Source organism: Scyliorhinus canicula, chromosome 24 (genome assembly GCF_902713615.1).
Source record: "Scyliorhinus canicula chromosome 24, sScyCan1.1, whole genome shotgun sequence".
NCBI lineage: Eukaryota > Metazoa > Chordata > Chondrichthyes > Carcharhiniformes > Scyliorhinidae > Scyliorhinus > Scyliorhinus canicula.
Genome location: NC_052169.1, coordinates 22,191,671 through 22,214,873, shown reverse-complemented (window position 1 = coordinate 22,214,873; position 23,203 = coordinate 22,191,671). Strand labels below are relative to the sequence as shown.

At 49.6% G+C, this 23,203-nt stretch overlaps 1 protein-coding gene across 4 annotated transcripts in view; it reads left to right on the top strand.

Annotated features, from left to right (window-relative positions):
- Positions 1–23,203, top strand: part of malt3 (MALT paracaspase 3) — a 242,432-nt gene that overhangs the window by 175,787 nt on the left and 43,442 nt on the right. For all 4 annotated transcript variants that reach the window (XR_005458688.1, XM_038784246.1, XM_038784245.1 and 1 more), the window contains exons 6-9: positions 11,060–11,107; positions 12,490–12,543; positions 16,141–16,167; positions 20,933–21,136. Coding sequence is in view for 3 of the 4 variants with exons in the window: in XM_038784246.1 (XP_038640174.1) it covers positions 11,060–11,107; positions 12,490–12,543; positions 16,141–16,167; positions 20,933–21,136 (333 nt within the window). In the remaining variant the exon portion in view is untranslated. The remainder of the gene's footprint in view (positions 1–11,059; positions 11,108–12,489; positions 12,544–16,140; positions 16,168–20,932; positions 21,137–23,203) is intronic.

Genomic DNA, 23,203 nt, shown 5'->3' with positions numbered 1-23,203 from the left:
GACAGTCTAAACAGGAGCTTCAGACTTGTCGGCACCAGGGAATGAGATGGAGGGGGGGGGCTGAGTTTGATTCAAAACAAATTACTGCTGGTTTAGCTCACTGGGCTAAATCACTGGCTTTTAAAGCAGGCCAGCAGCACGGTTCGATTCCCGTACCAGCCTCCCCGGACAGGCGCCGGGATGTGGCGACTAGGGGCTTTTCACAGTAACTTCATTGAAGCCTACTCGTGACAATAAGCGATTTTCATTTTCATTTTTCAATCTGAAAGCAAAGAGAAAATGCTGGAAAATGTCAGCAGGTCTGGCAGCATCTGTAGAGCGAATGTTTCGCGTCCGATGACTCTTTGTCAAAGCTAACAGACAGAGAAAGTGGGAAATATTTATACTGTGGAGTGAGAATGAAAGATGAGTCATAGCCACAGAAACCCAGGGAAACCGGGTGCTAATGGCCACAGAAACCAAGGGAACAGAGTGCTAATGGCCACAGAAACCAAGGGAACAGAGTGCTAATGGCAGTCCCCAGAGAAAACAAAAGCTGTGAAAGGCCAAACAGCAGAGAAACTAGAATCAGAGGGTAGACTGAGATCAGACTGAGTTTGATTGATTGGCTGGTGGCCAATGAATTGAACAAAAAGGCTGCACTCTGCCACGTAACAGGTGGTGATTAGCTCCTATCCCAGTGGAATGATTTTCGGAGTCCGGAGGAGTATCAGGAAAATCCTGGCAGCACAGAGAGAAAGTCCTGTGACTCACTCTCTCTCTCTCTCTCCCTCTCGCTCCTCTGCGGTTTCTCCAGAAAAACTGTGAGTATATTTCTAAACTTGCAGAGAACGTGAACGAATCTACCCAAAGGCGAGCTATTACAGTCGGCAAACAAAGTGCCAGGACTTACTATGTCCCTGCAGAAAGCTTGTCAGTGCTGTACTTCCAGAACTCCAAAGACCTGAAAGAATTCACAATAAAAGCCAGGACCTGAAAGCAGGTTTTGAGGAGGAGTAAGGTGCTGGAAACCACTATCTGAAGCAAAAACTATGGGCAGGATTGTCTGTCCCGCCAGCCCGATTTTCCGGTGTAGCGCATCCCACCGGCAGTAGGATTCTCCATTCCTGCAACCAGTGCTTCCTATTGTGGCCACCCACGCCGTCGGGAAGCCTGCGGGCGTGGGTGCACTGCCGGCGAAACGGAGGATCCCACTGACGGAGAATCTCACAGTATATTTTTCCTTTTGCTTATGATTTATACCCCTTTCTTTCCCTCTGTGTTTGTCTGTCTTGTGTGTGTGTAGAGGGTGGGGGGGGCAAGTTGAAGTGGGGAATTAGGAATTAGATATTAGTTAACAGGTTGGATTTGCTGCATACTTCATTATAGTTCTTGTTATAAGTGAACAATAATTGTGTTTGAATTTACAAACCTGGTGACTGTAATTAGTGGGCAGCCAAGAGCCAAAGAATTCAGGTATTTTTCTAAGAATTGTTGGTTAATACATTTGCGCTGTGACCCCGGGGCCTGAGAGGCTGGAATTGACCGTGCACTCGCCCAGGGTATGTTAAACAGGCTATTCAGCTGCCGTTTGTGTTCCACGCCAACCTTCTGTCCTTCTTCCTCTTCTAACCTTATCAACACATTCCTTTCTCTAAATGTACTGATGTAACTCCCTCAGAAATGCATCGTATATCCTGGAACTCACCATCAATCAGGTTCGAGCTCCGTGATTCCTCTGCTTCGTGACAATGATTCTAAGTATCAATAATCTGGAATTTTGTCACAATGCGTTTCCCAAGTAACATCGGAGTGGGCCTAGATAACTCTCCCTTAGCCAAACTCCAGCAATGTACTTAGACCATCTTGCACTGACTCACTTCTGACTTATTTTCCCTCGATCCTTGCATGAGAGGTTGGAACAAAAAAATGTAGCGTTGGTATCAAGTTGAAAGCGAGGACTATTCTAAAGATGTTATGGCAGTAATGACTGGTAACTGGATTGATTTCTATGGTGCCTTATTATTATATCCCTACTCCTCCCATTCAATAGAATAATCATTATTCTATCATCGGCAGAGAGTGTACATAGAACATAGAACAGTACAGCACAGAACAGGCCCTTCGGCCCTCGATGTTGTGCCGAGCAATGATCACCCCACTCAAACCCACGTATCCACCCTATACCCGTAACCCAACAACCCCCCCCCCCTTAACCTTACTTTTTTAGGACACGACGGGCAATTTAGCATGGCCAATCCACCTAACCCGCACATCTTTGGACTGTGGGAGGAAACCGGAGCGCCCGGAGGAAACCCACGCACACACGGGGAGGATGTGCAGACTCTGCACAGACAGTGACCAAGCCGGGAATCGAACCTGGGACCCTGGAGCTGTGAAGCATTTATGCTAACCACCATGCTACCATGCTACCCAAAGTGTCATCCACATTAATATCTATAAAATGGAGTGTTCATCGAGGAGAGCGGGGAGCATTTTATTTTAATCCGGACTGGGGCCCAGAAACTGAATTGAGTCCAGTTATAGTCAGAAGGTCCCTCATGTCGCAAGTCCAGGGTGAATAGCGCCCAGGTCTGCAGGGTTACAGCGCAATACTGGCTTCTACACAAAGCCATTTTAACACACACATGTGTTTAAATAAAAAGGCAGGGAGACAGTTAGAGGGAGTGCTGCTCTGCCGGTGGTGCTACCTTTTGGGGTATCGCGAAGCCCACTCTGTCCCCTTGAGGTAAGTGTAAAACCTCCCTTGCCACTCTTTCGGATTAAGAGTATGACAGTCTTCCTCAGAGTCATGGCCAATATTTAACCCTTAATCATTGGTAGACTTCGGTCTTGTAAGGCGACGGTTTACGCCGTTGTGGTCAGCTCTACGTTGAGAGTAAGAACATAAGAACTAGGAGCAGGAGTAGACCATCTGGCCCCTCGAGCCTGCTCCGCCATTCAATGAGATCATGGCTGACCTTTTGTGGCCTCAGCTCCACTTTCCGGCCCGAACACCCTTAATCCCTTTATTCTTCAAAAAACTATCTTTACCTTAAAAACATTTAATGAAGGAGCCTCAACTGCTTCACTGGGCAAGGAATTCCATTGATTCACAACCCTTTGGGTGAAGAAGTTCCTCCTAAACTCAGTCCTAAATCTACTTCCCCTTATTTTGAGGCTATGCCCCTAGTTCTGCTTTCACCCGCCAGTGGAAACAACCTGCCCGCATCTATCCTATCTATTCCCTTCATAATTTTAAATGTTTCTATAAGATCCCCCCTCATCCTTCTAAATTCCAACGAGTACAGTCCCAGTCACCGAGGATGGCTCGGTGTGTCTCAGGAGCTCCCACTCTGACCTGGCCGTCCCTGTCACACTTGCAGCAGAGGAAGATGGTGGGCTGAGGAGGATGATTCACCGGCCTCTGTTTTCTCCGTGACAGTTGAGCTTTTCATTTCTCCTCACCTCTTCTCATGTCCTTCCAGGCGGTCATCCTCCACAGCCATCAGCGACTGTCTCATAGTCGTCAGTGTCAATGTCCGGCACCTTCACACCTCACTTGGGTCTCCTTGTAGCAGTGGTATGGAGCTACAAGCATGGAGTAATTTGCTACCCAGGAGATCCAGACCCAGTGGCTAGTTTACAGCAGAAAAGACCTTGGGGTACACCGCTATCATTCATCCAATGAATGTGGCCGCGTCAGAGAGAATATGCCGTTGGCTTAGCAATGAGTGCGTCCTGATAGAATTAACATGTCCAGTACCTTTGAGTTGGTGACATTGTCCGACTAAGAGATAGAACATAGAACATAGAACAGTACAGCACAGAACAGGCCCTTCGGCCCTCGATGTTGTGCCGAGCAATGATCACCCCACTTAAACCCATGTAACCCGTATACCCGTAACCCAACAATCCCCCCATTAACCTTACACTACGGGCAATTTAGCATGGCCAATCCACCTAACCCGCACATCTTTGGACTGTGGGAGGAAACCGGAGCACCCGGAGGAAACCCACGCAGACACGGGGAGGACGTGCAGACTCCACACAGACAGTGACCCAGCCGGGAATCGAACCTGGGACCCTGGAGCTGTGAAGCATTGATGCTAACCACCATGCTACCGTGAGGCCCATATTTCGAGGATACGTCGGAGGCAGCAATGGTGGAAACTGTTCAGCCTCTTCTACTGCCTGGCCACTGCCGAGGGTGTGCTGAGGATACAGTTTGGCATTCTCAGTCAAGTTGTCCCCCGCTCTCTTCCTCAGCTTGGGCGTAACAGCTGCCGCTTTTGTGATGTATGTGTGTGCACATTTCAGCATAAAGTGATAGATTGCTGGTGATTGTGGAGCCTAGGTATGTGAACCTGGCACCAACCTCCAGTGTCACGTTGTCAGTGGTGACAATTGACGGTACGGCAACATCTTGGGACACGGCCTTTACCTTTCTGCTGCTGATGATCAAACCGAACACTTCACAGGGGTGAGGGAGTCAGTACGGTTGATGGTGTTAAGGTTTGGAATGTTAATGCAGCATCATCAACATAGAGGGACTCTCTGACGAGAACGTGATGGATGTACGTGTTAGATCTCAGGCAGGCAAAGCTGAACAGCTTTCTGAAAGTTCTGGGGCGCAATTCACCGACCCGCACGCCGGGTGGGAGAATCGCGGGAGTGCCGGGCGATTCACGCCACGCCGCCCTGGCACCCGCACGCGATTCTCCCACCTCCCCCCAAAACAGCGCGCCACGTTTCACGACAGGCCACTCGGAGAATCGCCGCTCGCCGTTTCTAACGGGCGGGCGGCGATTCTCCGACCCAGATGGGCCGAGTGGCCTGCCCAATCCGACGGGTTCACACCAGCGTCAACCACACCTGGTCACTGCCGGCGTGAACAGTGCACGAACGCTGCGTGTGCAGCCTGGGGGGGGGGGGAGGATCGAGCACCAGGGGGGGCGCTCAGTAGAGGTCTGGCCCGCGATCGGTGCCCACCGATCGGCGGGCCGGCGTCTCTAAAAGACGCACTCATTTTCCTCCGCCGCCCCGCAAGATCAATCCTCCATGTCTTGCGCCCGCGGGGAGGACAGCAACCACGCATGCGCGGGTTGGCGCCGGCCAACCTGCACATGCGCGGGTGATGTCATTTATGTGCGGCCGGCCGCGTAATTTACGCGGCACCGCTTTGACATAGCGCCAAGGCCCGGTTTTCACTCCAGTGTCGGCACTTAGTCTCCTAATGGGAGAATTTCGCCCCCCGGTGTGTGGGGAGTGGACACTCCCTGTAGATGACCAGAAAGCACATGACTGAAATAAAGAGAAAACTATGCCAAAGAGTATTGGTGCCAGAACAAAGCCTTAATTGGCATCACTGCCAGTCTCAAAGAGTCTGATGTTGCCCTGTCATAGTTAACCATACCCTTTGTGTTGTCACGGAAAGGGGCGATCACGGTGAACAGTTTGGGAGGACAGCTATGTCTCTTCACCTTTAATAGATTGCCTTCGCTCACATGGGTCAATATCTTAGTGACATTGATGAAGACAATATATAACGTTCTCCGTGTTGGCGGCATTTCTCTCGTGACTGCCGGACTGGGACGACCGCGTCAATTGTGGATCTTCCAGTTCTGACACCTCGCTGAGATTCGGGGTAGAGGTGACCGGTCAGGACATGCAACCAGGGCCGCATGTTTTTCCCATGGTGCTCAGCAGGGCGATGCTGTCCTTGTTCCTTTGCAGAGTCACAATCTTTGCAATCTCCTGACCTTCAGTCCCCGTTAAGATAAGACGGACCATTTGGCCGTTATCGTTGTTGCATGTCGGAGTGCTGTGCCCAAATTGGCTGCCACTTGGCAGGTTCAAGATTCTCTTCCCGTGCAGGTTCAGTAGGAAGGCAAATGCAATGTTAGGGGCTGATTTAGCTCACTGGGCTAAATCGCTGGCTTTTAAAGCAGACCAAGCAGGCCAGCAGCCCGGTTCGATTCCCGTACCAGCCTCCCCGGACAGGTGCCGGAATGTGGCGACTAGGGGCTTTTCACAGTAACTTCATTGAGGCCTACTCGTGACAATAAGCGATTTTTATTTCATTTCATTCATGTTGAGAGGGCTAAAATACAAGAGCAGGGATGTACATCTGAGGCGGTATAAGGCTCTGGTCAGACCCCATTTGGAGTATTGTGAGCAGTTTGGGCCCCGTATCTAAGGAAGGATGTGCTGGCCTTGGAAAGGGTCCAGAGGAGGTTCACAAGAATGATCCTTGGAATGAAGAGCTTGTCGTATGGGGAACGGTTGAGAACTCTGGGTCTGTACTCGTTGGAGTTTAGAAGGATGAGGGGGGATCTTATTGAAACTTACAGGATACTGCGAGGCGTGGATAGAGTGGACGTGGAGAGGATGTTTCCACTTGTAAGATAAACTAGAACCAGAGGACACAATCTCAGACTAAAGGGACGATTCTTTAAAACAGAGACGAGGAGCAATTTCTTCAGCCAGAGGGTGGTGAATCTGTGGAACTCTTTGCTGCAGAAGGCTGTGGAGGCCAAATCTTTAAGACAGAGATAGATAGGTTCTTGATTAATAAGGGGATCAGGGGTTATGGGAAGAAGGCAGGGGAATGGGGATGAATGGCAGAACAGACTCGATGGGCCGAATGGCCTAATTCTGCTCCTATCTTTTATGGCTTTATGGCAATGGGATTGGCATCTCTCTCTCTCCCTTTCTCACACTGGTACGACGGACGCTCGATGCTAATTATCAGCAGGCTGCCAGTGAAAGTTAGAGAGGATCAAACTATTTCCGCTGTGCGGTTTATGAAAATGTCAGAGGGGTTCTATTCATTTAAGTTTGAGACAGCAATGAGCAGGAGGCTTTTGAGGTTATCTGAGCCGTCTTATAACGGATTTAAAGGTGCTGAGCTGAGAAATTGGGCTTTACTGTTGCAGAAAAATAATGTTGTGTCTGGTTCCGAGGTTAATGCTGACTGACACCAGCCACTAGAACTCTTAAGAAATGTTCCATTCCTCTGGATTATTGTAACATTCACCACAAATCAAAGAAGAAATGTTTTGTGTAAAGGTTCTGATTTGCACTAAATCTATAAGGTATGAAATTCATTTGTGCTTTTTTTGACTCTGGTCTTAACCAGTGGACATTTTTTTTTTAGAGAAATACAGCACAGAACAGGCCCTTCGGCCCACGATGTTGCGCCGAACTTTTGTCCTATGTTAATCATAGAATTTTGGACAATTTTTCATGGCCAATCCACCCAACCTGCACATCTTTGGACTGTGGGAGGAAACCGGAGTACCCGGAGGAAACCCACGCAGTCACGGGGAGGATGTGCAGACTCCACACAGACAGTGACCCAAGTCGAAATCGAACTTGGGACCCTGGAGCTGTGAAGCAATTGTGCTATCCACAATGCTACCGTGCTGCCCTTAAGAAGTTAACCTACACTCCATTATTCTACCCTAATCCAAGTACCTATCCAATAGCTGCTTGAAGGTCCCTAACTTTTCCGACTCAACTACTACCACAGGCTGTGTATTCCATGCCCCCACTACTCTCTGGGTAAAGAACCTACCTCTGACATCCCCTCTATATCTTCCACCATTTATCTTAAATTTATGTCCCCTTGTAATGGTTTGTTCCACCCGGGGAAAAAGTCTCTGACTGTCTACTCTATCTATTCCCCTGATCATCTTATAAACCTCTATCAAGTCGCCCCTCATCCTTCTCCGTTCTAATGAGAAAAGGCCTAGCTCCCTCAACCTTTCCTCGTATGACCTACTCTCCATTCCAGGCAACATCCTGGTAAATCTCCTTTGCACCTTTTCCAAAGCTTCCACATCCTTCCTAAAATGAGGTGACCCGAACTGCACACAGTACTCCAAATGTGGCCTGACCAAGGTTTTGTACAGCTGCATCATCACCTCACGGCTCTTAAATTCAATCCCTCTGCTAATGAATGCTAGCACACCATAGGCCTTCTTCACAGCTCTATCCACTTGAGTGGCAACTTTCAAAGAACTATGAACATAGACCCCAAGATCTCTCTGCTCCTCCACATTGCCAAGAACCCTACCATTAACCCTGTATTCCGCATTCAGATTTGTCCTTCCAAAATGGACAACCTCACACTTGTCAGGGTTAAACTCCATCTGCCACTTCTCAGCCCAGCTCTGCATTCTATCTATGTCTCTTTGAAGCCGACAACAGCCCTCCTCACTATCCACAACTCCACCAATCTTCGTATCATCTGCAAATTTACTGACCCACCCTTCAACTCCCTCATCCAAGTCGTTAATGAAAATCACAAACAGCAGAGGACCCAGAACTGATCCCTGCGGTACGCCACTGATAACTGGGCTCCAGGCTGAATATTTGCCATCCACCACCACTCTCGGTCTTCTATCGGTTAGCCATTTTGTTATCCAACTGGCCAAATTTCCCACTATGAAAAAAAAAAAAAAATCCCATGCCTCCTTACTTTCTGCATAAGCCTACCATGGGGAACCTTATCAAATGCCTTACTAAAATCCATGTACACTACATCCACTGCTTTACCTTCATCCACATGCTTGGTCACCTCCTCAAAGAATTCAATAAGACTTGTAAGGCAAGACCTACCCCTCAGAAATCCGTGCTGACTATCCCTAATCAAGCAATGCCTTTCCAGATGCTCAGAAATCCTATCCCTCAGTACCCTTTCCATTACTTTGCCTACCACCGAAGTAAGACTAACTGCCCTGTAATTCCCAGGGTTATCCCTATTCCCTTTTTTGAACAGGGGCACGACATTCGCCATTCTCCAATCCTCTGGTACCACCCCTGTTGACAGCGAGGACGAAAAGATCATTGCCAACGGCTCTGTAATTTCATTTCTTGCTTCCCATAGAATCCTTGGATATATCCCGTCAGGCCCGGGGGACTTGTCTATCCTCAAGTTTTTCAAAACGCGCAACACATCTTCCTTCCTGACAAGTATCTCCTCAAGCTTATCAGTCTGCTTCACGCTGTCCTCTCCAACAATATGGCCCCTCTCATTTGTAAATACTGAAGAAAAATACTTGTTCAAGACCTCTCCTATCTCTTCAGACTCAATACACAATCTCCCGCTACTGTCCTTAATCGGACCTACCCTTGCTCTAGTCATTCTCATATTTCTTACATATGTGTAAAAGGCCTTGGGGTTTTCCTTGATCCTACCCACCAAAGATTTTTCATGCCCTCTCTTAGCTCTCCTAATCCCTTTCTTCAGTTCCCTCCTGGCTATCTTGTATCCCTCCAGTGCCCTGTCTGAACCTTGTTTCTTCAGCCTTACATAAGTCTCCTTCTTCCTCTTAACAAGACATTCAACCTCTCTTGTCAACCATGGTTCCCTCACTCAACCATCTCTTCCCTGCCTGACAGGGACATACATATCAAAGACACGCAGTACCTGTTCCTTGAACAAGTTCCACATTTCACTTGTGTCCTTCCCTGACAGCCTATGTTCCCAACTTCTGCACTTCAATTCTTGTCTGACAGCATTGTATTTACCCTTCCCCCAATTATAAACCTTGCCCTGTTGCTCGCACCTATCCCTCTCCATTACTAAAGTGAAAGTCACAGAATTGTGGTCACTACCTCCAAAATGCTCCCCCACTAACAAATCTATCACCTGCCCTGGTTCATTACCAAGTACTAAATCCAATATGGCCTCCCCTCTGGTCGGACAATCTACATACTGTGTTAGAAAAGCTTCCTGGACACACTGCACAAACACTACCCCATCCAAACTATTTGATCTAAAGAGTTTCCACTCAATGTTTGGGAAGTTGAAGTCGCCCATGACTACTACCCTGTGACTTCTGCACCTTTCCAAAATCTGTTTCCCAATCTGTTCCTCCACATCTCTGCTGCTATTGGGGGGCCTATAGAAAACTCCCAACAAGGTGACTGCTCCTTTCCTATTTCTAACTTCAACCCATATTACCTCAGTAGGCAGATCCCCCTCGAACTGCCTTTCTGCAGCTGTTATACTATCTCTAATTAACAATGCCACCCCCCACCTCTTTTACCATCCTCCCTAATCTTGTTGAAACATCTATACCCAGGGACCTCCAACAACCATTTCTGCCCCTCTTCTATCCAAGTTTCCATGATGGCCACCACATCGTAGTCCCAAGTACAGATCCATGCCTTAAGTTCACCCACCTTATTCCTGATGCTTCTTGCATTAAAGTATACACACTTCAACCCATCTCCTTGCCTGCAAGTACTCTCCTTTCTCATTGTTACCTTCCCCACTGCATCACTAAGTGCTTTGGCGTCCTGACTATCGTCTACCTTAGTTGCTGAACTATTCTTTTTATTCTTTCTTTGCGTGTGAACATCACTCTCATTTGTTGCCCATCCCTAGATGGCCTGGGGAATTTTGTGGTGGGCTGCCTTCTTGAACCATTTGCAGTTCGTGTAGTCAGCCTGTGCTGTTAGTTTCCACCCAGTGAAAATGCAGAAACAGCGATAAGCATCCAAGTGGGAATGGCCCGTCGGTTGGAGGGGAACCTCCAGGCGGTGGGGTTCCCAGGCATCTGCTGCCCTTGTCCTTCCACATGGCAGCCGTCGTGGGTTTGGAAGGTGCTGCCTGAGGAGCCTCGGTGAGTTTCTGCTTGTAGATGGTGCGCACGGCTGCTCCTGTGCGTTGATGGTGGCGGGAGTGAATGTTGAAGGTGGTAGATGGCGTCCCAATCAAACGGGGTTGCTTATGTGTATGCCCCATTAAAAAAACTAAATCTATATTCATATAAGCGCTGGTTTAGCTCACTGAGCTAAATCGCTGGCTTTTAAAGCAGACCGAGCAGGCCAGCAGCACGGTTCGATTCCCGTACCAGCCTCCCCGGACAGGCGCCGGAATGTGGCGACTAGGGGCTTTTCACAGTAACTTCATTGAAGCCTACTCGTGACAATAAGCGATTTTCATTTCATATAGCCTGATTAGTTCTGACTTTGACAAATGCGCTTTCTGATGCTCCTGCCCCAGACACATTAGTCAGCTGCTTCCAATGTTTTGAATGAAATCTCATCTGTTTCTCTCTTACAGTTGAAAACATTCCTATAGCCACATCATTGCCTTCCCTCAGAATCTCAGGTAAGAGCCAATTTCTCTTTGTGCTTTTCCAGTCAAACATCGGTGAAAGAAAGTGTTAAAGATCCAATTCTAAAATTGGTAATGCCAAAGTGTCTGCTGCTTCTGAAGACCCAGGAAGCGGAACCATAGGGTGAACCATGATTTCTTCACGGCCACAAGAAATTTGCCTATGGTAGTAAATACGCAGAGTAAGTCCCATTGGGCAATCGACATGCTGGTCCCTGTCAGGGCCGGCCTTTATACTTTGTTCTTATGGGCCCCAGCCTCTGCCCACGGGCGGGGAAGCTCATATTCCACGAGTCCCACGGGGAGATCAGTCAGGGTACCCCCCCCCCCTGGGCTTCGTAGGGGTTATTACGCCGCCCAATCCATCCCATTGTCAAACTTGGGAGTCCTTTGAATTTTCTATTGGGTTAATCGGACTTTTGTTCCGTCGACCGGGAGCTCAAGGAATGACGTTGAGAACTCCCAAGCTCACTCCTCACCTGATTCTTGCAATTAGCAGAGAGCGAGGAGTCTATTATCCCTGCAACCTAGGCTGGAATTGGATCGAATGGTGAAAAAAAGGAACACAAGGAGGCCATGCAGCCCCTCTAGCCTGTTCCTTCTCTCAGTTTGATCATGGCTGATCTGTATCTGAAAATTCAGTCGGCCATCTTGGCTCCGTAACCCTTAACGACCTTGTGAGATCCACCAATGTCAATCTTGACATTTTCAGTTCGTCAGCAACCTCATTTTGAAGAAAGACGGTTCCGGATTTACGTTAGACTTGATGTACGTCCTGTTATTACCCCTGACTGGCCTGTGTCTAATTTTCACCTTGTTCTGGGTTCTCCCACCATTCCTACCCACAATCCTAACTGAATAAAAACCTCAAATCAACTAAGGTGTGAAGTGTTGGCTAGTGTAGACTTGAGAGATGAACAGACACTTCCAACACTGATGAAGGTTCAACTCAATTTGATTAACTAACTAACACACGATGACTGTGGGTCTAAATGATGCTAACTTAAGCTAGAGACCTAAGCCTTGTCCGAACCAGTTGATTCTCTCGGCACGTGGTGTGAGTCTGTGCTGGGCTGGGTGAGTTCTTGTTACACTGAGAGGCAGCACCCAGAATGAGCGGGAACCGTGGTGCCCTCTGCCTTTACAGTGTGTGTATTCTAACTGGTGATTGGCTGCGGTGTTTGTACATGTTGATTGGTCCCTGTGTGTGTCCATCAGCGCGTGTCTGCACCATGATATACTGGTGTATATTATGACAAGGTGCTTCAATTAAATCAGTTCTCAATGCTGACGGGAGCAATGTTGGTTTCTCTGGATGTTCCTCGAGTCGGCGTCGGGTTTGACGTGTGAAATAATCAGCTGTAATTCGTTTACAGGCTCTGGACAGAGGAAGGGTTCAGCCAAGTCCCCGACAGTCTGCCGGAAACCAGGTAGAGCTCAGAATGCTCGGAATAAGCTGAATTAGTTTGTGTGTGAGTGCCGAACGCCGCAGCGTGCGAGGGCGAGGGCCAAGTGCTGAGAAAACGGGATTAGACTAGATAAGTGCTTGATGGCCGACGCAATGGGCCAAATGGCCTCTTTCTGTGCTGTAATGTTCTGAGCCTCTGTGAAGCAAGGGGCGGTCTTCCCTTTGGTAAACCTGTTTCTGCTGTTGAGGATGGTGCCAACCTCCGAACTGCAAACCACAGCCTCCCGTGTCCAAAAACCCCCCTGGCTAATAACCTCTTCCGCCATGGGGAAAATACGCTTTCAGTTTGTGGTTGATCCACATGTTACTGACAGGGAAATAGTCTGATCTGAACCAGAATGTTTTTTGTGTTTAAAATTTTGGCCAGGAAGCTTTAAACTTTCCCTGCTCAAACGCACTCCCAAACCTGCACCGATCTGTTGTGAATCTTTTTGTTCAGGGGTATTCCTCTCGTTTGATTGTATTTGACTCTGGGAAAGAGTTTGCTGGGCGATTATCTCCCGCGATGCGCTGACTCGGAGTCCTGCCTCCTTCCCAGCCAGGGGATAAAAACGTGACCGACAGGAGTGAGTTCTCGCGCATGCACCGCCATTCCTTACGATGGTGGCTGAATTTCTACCTCTTTCACACTCCTCCGTCCTTTCCTGTATCACCTGATTGAGTCAAAAACCCATTGGTCCCGGCCTTGAGTATCATCATCAACTGGGTGCTCAGGGGTCCTCCCAAAGATGTGCACGTTCGGTGGATTGGCAACGGTAAAATTGCCCCTTAGTGTCCAGGGATGTGCCGGTTAGGTGGGGTTACGGGGATAGGGTGGGGGGAGTGAGCCTAGGTAGTGTGCTCTATCAGAGAGTCGGTGCAGACTCGATGGGCTGAATGGCCTCCTTCTGCAGTGTAGGGTGTCTGTGGATCTAACTGAGTATCCACAGGTCTCCCACGTATAAGATTCACAATCTTACGAGCGAATAAATTTCACCTCCCCTCAACCCTGAAGGGCGGCACGGTGGTTAGCACTGCTGCCTCACAGCACCAGGGACACAAGTTCAATTCCAGCCTCGGGTGACTGGCTGTGCGGAGTCTTCACGTTCTCTCCGTGTCTGCTCCGGTTTCCTCCGGGTGCTCCGGTTTCCCCCCACGGTCCAAAGATGTGCAGGTTAGGTGGGTTGGCCATGCTAAATTGTCCCTTAGTGTCCAAAAAGGTTGGGTGGGGTTACTGGGCTGTGGGGATAGGGTGGGGGTCTGACCCGAGGTGGGGTGCTCTTTCCAAGAGCCGGTGCAGACTTGATGGGCCGAATGGCCTCCTTTTGCATTGTCGGGATTCTAAATGGTTGACCTCTTATCCTTTAGTTCTAGACTCTCTGCAGGGAAATAGCTTCCCTATTAATCCCTATTAAAAAATATTACACATTTGTAAGAGATCTCCTTTCTCTAAACCAGAAAGAATATCAGCCCACTCCATTCAGTTGCTTCTCAGAGGACAGCCCTCTTCCCCGGGAATCAATGTAATGAATCGATTCATAGACCAGAGCCTCATTTATCTTCCACTCATCAGCTATGGGCGACTGAGCGAATCTCTTCAGCTCTGGGACGTAGGAAATCAGCCCCTCCCATGTTGTGCTTGCCAGCAGCCGAGACATTGAGGAGGGGGGGGGGGGGCGAGCGTGGGAGAGAGGCGACCTTCTGTCAGGGAAGGGGCCAGGTAGGCCGAAGCCTGGATTTGAGTTTGCGCTCCAGCAGGTGTCCTGCTGCTCTCTCTGGCCCCAACAAAATAAATAAACTAGGATGTATCCCAGGCTGTTTTGCCCGTGGGCAGCAGTGACTGTTTTAAAGAGTGGGCGCTCAGCACAGAGTGGAAGTGGGTGGAGTGCGCACAGTGCACGCTTTGTCCAGTTATACGTAAACTACTGCCTGGCTCCTTTGCACATAACTCTCATCCGTGCCTCTGTTATCTCTAGATGTGACCATTCCAATGCATTCCTGGCTGCTATTCCCTATTCCCCGCTCCGTAAACTTAAGGTCATCTGTGTCCGGGTTTTTAACTCGTTCCCCTATCTCCCCGGTGTTCTCTGACCTACACCGCTGACCCAGTCGAGCAACGTCATGTTTTTAAAGATCTTGGGCTTGATTCTCCGCTGCCGGGATTCTCCATTGCGCTGGCGGCCCAGGGGGTTCCTGTCGGCCTCGGGCTGCCCACAATGGCCATTGGCCGACTGGCAAGGCGGAGAATCTCAGGGGCACGCCGCACCAGAGCGGGACGGAGAATCCTGCCCCAGATCTTTGTTTTCAAATCCATCCAGAGCCTGACTCCTCCCTATCCCTATAATCCCCTCCAACCCTACGATCCACCAAGTATCTATGCTCCTCTAATTCTGGCCTCTTGCGTCCCCCAATCATCATTGTTCCACCGTCAGTGGTCATCCCATCAGCTGCCAAGGCCCCAAGCTCTGGAAATCCCTCCCTACACCTCCCTGCTCCTCTTCTCCTTCGTTAAGACCTTCTTAAAACCTACCCCTGCGACCTAGCGTTTGGTGCCCTGCCCTAATACCCCCTTATGTGGCTCGGTGACCTGGTTTGTTTTATATGGTGGGCGGCACGGTAGCACAGTGTGGGCAGCACGGTAGCACAGCGTGGGCAGCATGGTAGCACAGCTTGGGCAGCACAGTAGCACATTGGTTAGCATCCCTGCTTCATAACTCCAGGATCCCAGGTTCGATTCCCGGCTTGGGTCGCTGTTTGTGCGGATTTTCAATGTTCTCCCCATGTCTGCGTGGGTTTGCTCTGGGTGCTCCGGTTTCCTCCCACAAGTCCAAAGATGTGCAGGTTAGGTGGATTGGCCACGCTAAATTACCCTTAGTGTCCAAAAAGGTTCGGAAGGGTTACTGGGTTATGGGGATAGGGTGGAGCTGTGGGCTTAATAAGGGTGCCCTTTCCAAGGGCCGGTGCAGACTTGATGGGCCGAATGGCCTCCTTCAGCACTGTAAATGCTATGATTCTATGATACCGCTCCTGTGAAGCGTGTCAGGGTGTTTCATTACCTGAACGGTGCTATCATTATAAGTGGTTGTTGTTATAGTGGGAGCCGAATCGCATGCTTTGACTCCGCTCCCACTGGCTTCAGGAGGGCACGGAGTCTGGCCTCATGAAGGCCCCAGGCAAAATGGCGGCGGGGCGAGCAGCGCAGGAAGTCAGCCACAAGTTTTCAAGCTGCCGTTGCTTCTGAACAGGGGAGAACCGGGGTTCAATCACCCACACAGCGCATTGTCTCTTTAACTGATCCCCCCAATTGTGCGAGTTGGTGATCCGTTAAGTAAAGACTTGAGTAAGGACAACCAATTAGTGGTTGGCGTGCTGCCAGGATTGGCTGCGTTGCTGTGGTAACCTCACGAATGCCCACAGTCTCATCGGGGTGCCAGCGCTGTTAATGAAAGTCGGTGACAACCACTTATGCTGAGGAACAGCCCTCCTTAATCCGCCCACATGTTCCCTCTGTCTTAATAACAAGAATAAGGACATGATCTTCCACTCGCTCTTACATGTTCTTCCCCCCTTTCTCTTTCAGACACGCCTCAGGAAGCTGGACTATGTGGTATGTTAACACTCGTTTTAGTTATTTGCAGGTGACTTTTGGGTTTTACGATGAGCGACAGAAAACGCCCAAAGGATTTGACATTTCCCATCAGTCCCATCAGTAACAAACATTAAAGTAGAAACAAGAAATGGTGTCGCAACTGTTCTAATGTTTTTTTCACGAACTATCTCGGCTTACCTGTTACCGGGTGACTTACACCAGAGAAACGGGTCACTCGGCCTACTGGGCCTTTGTTGGTCTTGACTTTCCCTTAGAGCCTCTATCCTCCTCAATTCATCTCGTGCTGTTTTTCCCCATTAACAGGGAAAGGTATTTGTCTGATTTAAGGTGTTTACAATTTGCCAGAAGTTGACAAGAAAAGTTTGGCAGTGCAGAATGTCATGTTGCCAGAACTTGGGGAACATACAGTTCCCCGTGGCTTTTCTCCATGGCAACGCTGGAGCCAATCAGAGTTGACTGGCCTATCAATCAGCACTCTTTTATCCTGTAGTATAAATTGGGCAGCACGATAGCATAGTGGTTAGCACAAATGCTTCACAGTTCCAGGGTCCCAGGTTCGAATCCCGGCTTGGGTCACTGTCTGTGCGGAGTCGGCACGTTCCCCCCCGTGTGTGCGTGGGAGATATAGGAGGGATGTCCGAGGTAGGTTCTTTACTCGGAGAGTGGTTAGGGTGTGGAATGGACTGCCTGCTGTGATAGTGGAGTCGGACACTTTAGGAACTTTCAAGCGGTAATTGGATAGGCACATGGAGCACACCAGAATGACAGGGAGTGGGATCGCTTGGTCTTGGTTTCGGACAATGCTCGGCACAACATCGAGGGCCGAAGGGCCTGTTCTGTGCTGTACTGTTCTATGTTTCCTGCACCTTTCTCCTCTTTGCTTCCCCCTTCCCCTCCCCCACACCTACAGATCATCCTCTGATGTTAGTTTCCCTGCTGTTTGACCTTTCACATCTTTTGTCCTCTCTGGTGACTGCCATTAACACTCTTTCCTCTTCGTATCTGTGGCCATTCGCACCCGGTTTCCCTGGGTTTCTGTGGCTATGACTCATCTTTCATTCTCACTCCACAGTATAAATATTTCCCACTTTCTCTGCCTGTTAGCTTTGACAAAGAGTCATCGGACTCGAAACGTGAGCTCTTTTCTCTCCCTACAGATGCTGCCAGACCTGCTGAGATTTTCCAGCATTTTCTCTTTAGCTTTACTTTATATTCAGTTCCTCTCATAACAAAGGGTGTTTATTATTCCACTAGCCTTCTTGATTACATGCTGTATCTGCTTATGACTCAAGACGAGAACACCTAGATTCTTCTGCACCTCGGAATTCTGCAGCCGTTCTCTATTTGAGTAATCCTCTGCTTTTTTTATTCCACCGTTCGATAGTGAATAGCATTGGGGTTAGGCTACGGTAGTTTGGGGACTTTCTCCAACAGTCCTACTCCTTGGCTGAATCGACATTAGTTTCAGAAGACCCTGTGGAGGAGAGGCGAGAGCAAGGTGTCTGTCCAGCTCTCCTGAGACGGCAAGTTAGGAGTTTGGGCGTCATTCCAGAGACTGCGGCACTGAACCTTAGCTAAGGCTCTATTATTGTACCGAGAGAGCTCTGCACTGCAGGGCGGGGGTGTGGGCGTTAAATCGAGACCTTGTCTGCCCCCTCGGGGAAGATTCCAATCCACCACTTCAAAGAGGAACAGGGATTTCCCCTGTGCCCTGACCAATATTACTAAAAAAAAAGGATGTGTGGGTTTCCTCCGGGTGCTCCGGTTTCCTCCCACAGTCCAAAAACGTGCAGGTTAGGTGGATTGGCCGCGCTAATGACCCTTAGTTTCCACAAAGGTTAGGAGGGGTTATTGGGTTAGGGTGGAAGTGAGGGCTTAAGTGGGCCGGTGCAGACTCGATGGGCCGAATGGCCTCCTTCTGCACTGTACGTTTTATTATCTGCTCATTGTCACGCTGCTTTTTTCAATGGGAGCTTGCTGTGCTCAAAGAAGCATTTCCAGGGGGTTTTCAGGGGTGTGTGAATACTGACTGGGATTCACAAGCTCCAGCGTCCAAATGCCTCAGTGACTTGCAGCCAATTCGTACATTTGATTCAGAACCATTGCTGTAAAGTAGGCGTTACAATTTCCAGCTTTACTCAGCCATTCCACTCTCACTGAATATCAAAGAAAAACCCCCGTTTGGTAAGTTCCTGCTATCTCCCAATCAAAGTGAAACTTCGCACAGACAATGCCTGGAAATGTGGTACTGAGCTTGATCAGAGTGGAGTTCATATTGCTCTAATTAGGTCACCGAGTTGATGCAGAGTCCTTCGTATTGACCTAGGCTTCCAGAGAGCAGAGCAGTAAACGCTTTGTCAGACCCTGTGACTTTGACGATAAACTCTAAATCGTGGACTAAAAGTAAAAAGTCAAAGAAGGTCAGTCAGAAGGTGTCACCGTCTAAACCTCAACCTACTGCTAAAGGAGGGGTGTGACACGTGCAAATGGGCCTTCCTGCCCAGCTCCCTAAAACCCTGTCATCTGAGGGGATCTCCAATTCATCACTAGCTCCGTAAAGTCCCCCGGTATCTGACTGCCCAACCCGCCACCAGACAGAAAGAGCAAGAATTGTTTTTGTTAAGCTCATTTAAGGGACGTTGGCGTCGCTGCCTCGACCGGGATTTATTTCCCATCCCTAGTTGCCCCTGGGATGGTGGTGGTGAGCTGCCTTCTCGCAGTCCCTGAGGTGTAGGTATAGGGCAGCAGGGTAGCATGGTGGTTAGCATAAATGCTTCACAGCTCCAGGGTCCCAGGTTCGGTTCCCGGCTGGGTCACTGTCTGTGTGGAGTCTGCAAGTCCTCCCCGTGTGTGCGTGGGTTTCCTCCGGGTGCTCCGGTTTCCTCCCACAGTCCAAAGATGTGCGGGTTAGGTGGATTGGTCATGCTAAATTGCCCGTAGTGTCCTAATAAAAGTAAGGTTAAGGGGGGGGGGTTGTTGGGTTACGGGTATAGGGTGGGTTTGAGTAGGGTGATCATGGCTCGGCACAACATTGAGGGCCGAAGGGCCTGTTCTGTGCTGTACTGTTCTATGTCTATGTCTATGTATACCCACAGTGCTGTTAGGGAGGGTGTTCCAAGGGTTTGACCCAGTGACAGTGAAGGAACGGTGAAATATTTCCAGGTTGTGGGGGGGGTGGGGGTGGGGGGTTTGAGTGACTTGGAGGGGAACCTCCAGGTGGTGGGGTTCCCAGATATCTGCTGCCCTTGTCCTTCTAGATGATCACGGTCGTGGAGTTGGAAGGTGCTGCCTCAGAAACTTTGGTGCGTCCCTGCAGTGCACCTTGTAGATGGTATGCATGGTGGCTACTGTTCGTCGATGGTGGAGGGTTTGAGGACAGGGGAGCAATCAAGCGGGGCCGCTTTGTCCTGGATGGTGTTGAGCTTCTCGCGTGTTTTGGAGCTGCACTCATCCAGGCAAGCGAAGACTATTCCATCACACTCCTGACATGTGCTTTGTAGATGGTGGATAGGCTTTGGGGGGTCAGGAGGTGAGTTACTCACTGCAGGAATCCAAGCCTTTGACTTTTTTTTTAGAACAGTACAGCACAGAACAGGCCCTTCGGCCCTCGATGTTGTGCCGAGCAATGATCACCCTACTCAAGCCCACGTATCCACCCTATACCAGTAACCCAACAACCCCCATTAACCTTATTTTTTAGGACACTAAGTGCAATTTAGCCTGGCCAATCCACCTAACCCGCACATCTTTGGACTGTGGGAGGAAACCGGAGCACCCGGAGGAAACCCACGCACACACGGGGAGGACGTGCAGACTCCGCACAGACAGTGACCCAGCCGGGAATCGAACCTGGGACCCTGGAGCTGTGAAGCATTTATGCTAACCACCATGCTACCGTGCTGCCCATTGCTCTGATTGCCTCAATATTTACGTGGCTAGTTGAGTTCAGTTTCTGGTCAATGGCCACCTCGGATGTCGATAGTGGGGGATTCAGTGATGGTAATGACATTGAATGTCAAGGGGCGATGGTTAGAGTCTCTCTTGGCGTTGATCAGTGCCTGGCACAAATGTCATTTCCCACTTGCCAACCCAGGCCTGAATATTGTCCAGGTTTTGCTGCATTTGGACATGAACTGCTTCAGAGTCAGAGGAGTTGCGAATGGTTCTGAACGTTGTGTAATAATCCCTTATTTAAATGAGTACACTGGGCCGAAAAAAGAAACTTGCATTTATATAGGGCCTTTCACAACCTCGGGATGCTCCACGCCCTTTATATTCAATTAAGTACTTTTGTAGTCACTGGTGTAGTGTAGGGAATGTAGCAGCCAACGCACGCACAGCAAGATTCCACAAACAGGGCTGCAATGCTGACCGGATTGTTTGTGGCGTTGGTTGAGGGATGAATGTTGGCCAGGACACACCCTTGCTGATCTGTGGGTGGTACCGGGGGATTGTTTTAACGTCAACCCGAGAGAGAAGTCGGGGTCTCAATGTTCCGCCTCATCTGTAAGACGGCGCTTGCTGACAACACCACCCTCCCCCAGTGCTGTGCTCCAATTTGTCAGCCTGAATCTAATGTTCAGGGTTCAGGAGTGGGAATTCAGTCTCCTGACTCGAGGGTGAGGTGCTGGTCTTTCTCCACCACTCGATCCCTGTAGCCCCCCCCCCCTCCCCTCCGGACATTTTGGACAGTGACCCCCGCCCCCCCCCTCCTCCTTTGGCACCAATCGAGCAGTAACCTCTGTACCCCTTTGCCTTTCAGCGACCGACAAAGTGGCGCTGCTGATTGGGAACATGAACTACGTGAATCACCCCAAGCTGGTGGCCACCATGATGGATGTGATGGAACTGTGCAGCCTGCTGCACCAACTTGACTTCCGGGTTGTTTCGCTGTTGGACCTGACCAAAGACGAGATGCAGAGTGCCGTCGAGCAGTTTCTCCAGCTGCTGGATCGTGGGGTCTATGGTGAGTGGGCCTGAGGCCAACATGCATTCCATTGGAATCTCCACCATTCTGAACACAGCCCATGGCAACGAGGCAAACTTGTTTTTGAAAGTTACTGACTGGACAGCGAGGGGGAATTGTTTTGAGCTTGGGTCCGTCTGACCTACTCTGGGGAAGGCACTTGCGAAGCATTTAGAAATGAAAATGAAATGAAATGAAAATCGCTTATTGTCACGAGTAGGCTTCAAATGAAGTGACTGTGAAAAGCCCCTAGTCGCCACATTCCGGCGCCTGTTCGGGGAGGCTGGCACGGGAATTGAACCATGCTGCTGGCCTGCCTTGGTCTGCTTTAAAAGCCAGCGATTTAGCCCAGTGTGCTAAACAGCCCCTTAGATCACCATAGCATACAAGTGCGGGGAAATGGGATTAGAATAGATGGGTGCTTGATGGCCGGCGCAGGCTCAATGGGCCGAATGGCCTCTTTCTGTGCTGTCAAACTCAATGAGTCTATGACACTACAGCAGGCGCTGCAGGGCAGATGCACTCATTCTTGAGTCATATCTTTAACATGGTTGCTGCTAACTACTCCCTATATTTGTGTGTGTTTCCGGATGAATGAATGAATAATATAATTAAACAAAAGACAGTGAATTCAATTGATGGTTAAACGGGTGTTCTCTTCAGCCTAGATGCTTTAAGAAATATTCCGCCAATCTATTTAATGTTCTCAGCCTCAACTCGCTGATGAATCCTCTGGGAGAATTGGTGTTCTCTTTCCCCCCCCCTCCCCCACCCTCCTTGCCGCACTCTTCATTTCTCAGCCACCGGTTCCATCCCTCTCTGCGGCATTAGTCTGAACCAGGTTGCTCAGAACCTTGGCATCTTATTGGACAGGTCAAGAGTTGACCCCACATTTTCTCCGTTATCCCAAAATCTTTCATCTGCCAACATGGCCGCCGGCCTCGGCTCCTGCTTAAACCCCCCCTGGCAGCTGTTTGAAGGTTGAATCCTGGATCGTCGGTTGGTGTGGAATGTTACAAGGTTCAGACGGAACTGGAGGCAGAGGGGAAATTAAAAATTAACAGCGATGTAAGAGTGGATTCCCACGCCTGGAGTGATACGCCCAACAGTCGGGGGCATGTCGGAATATTGGGCACTGTCCATGGCAGGGGTACTCCCTGGTATTCCATCTTGTCACCTTGTGGCGCCCTAAGGTAGACATTCGTCCGTTTCCATAGCTAGTTATCCGCAGAACAGGTCGCTAGTCTGTCACTAGGGGCTTATAGCTTGAGGGCCACCGCTCCACATCAAGCGTCACTGACCAGGAGCCCCTCCCAGTCTTATCGCCAGCCATTGACTTGTGTTTGGAAGGATTTTCCCGGTTGACGCACTCAACCTGTCGGGCTGCGTTCCGAACGCACGTTCCTTGGCCATCAAGTCCCGGGGTGGGATTCGAACCTAGAGCTTCCGGCTCAGAGGCAGGGAGGCTTAACCCACTGCACCGCAAGACCTAATCCCTGCAATAGGTATCCTGTAATGGGCAGCAGATGTTCCCGGATGTGCTGGGAGCAGGATATCACGGTGCCAGCCGTGGCTCCATTGGTAGCGCTTCTCCCCTGAGTCTGAAACTTGTGGGTTTACGTCCCAGGGACGTGAGCACAACGTGACGGACACGCTCTAAGACAGTGCCAAGAGGGTACTGCACTGCTTCAGGGGGGGAAATGTATCTCCCCCTCTCTGGGGGATGTGGAAAATCCTGTGGCGCTCTCCTGAAGAAGAGCAGGAGGAGAGTTCTCCCTTGGCAAATATTTATCCCCCAACCATCATTAAAATAGATTGGCTGTTCATTTTCACATTGTAGCTAGTGCAAGTTGAAATCGTGTGGGATAGCTTGCACTTCTAATCTATCGATCAATGTTAATGCGTCACTCCTGTAATTATAAACTGTGACACAATCAACAGAGGTCTCGGAAAGTCATCGCGAGCCAAAGTTCCCCCATCTGTTTCTCTCGTTTTCCATTGGGTACATGTCTATACTTGGTGAGGTATGTGTCCAGCTCCTGGTGGCGAAATTATTGAACAGCTCGT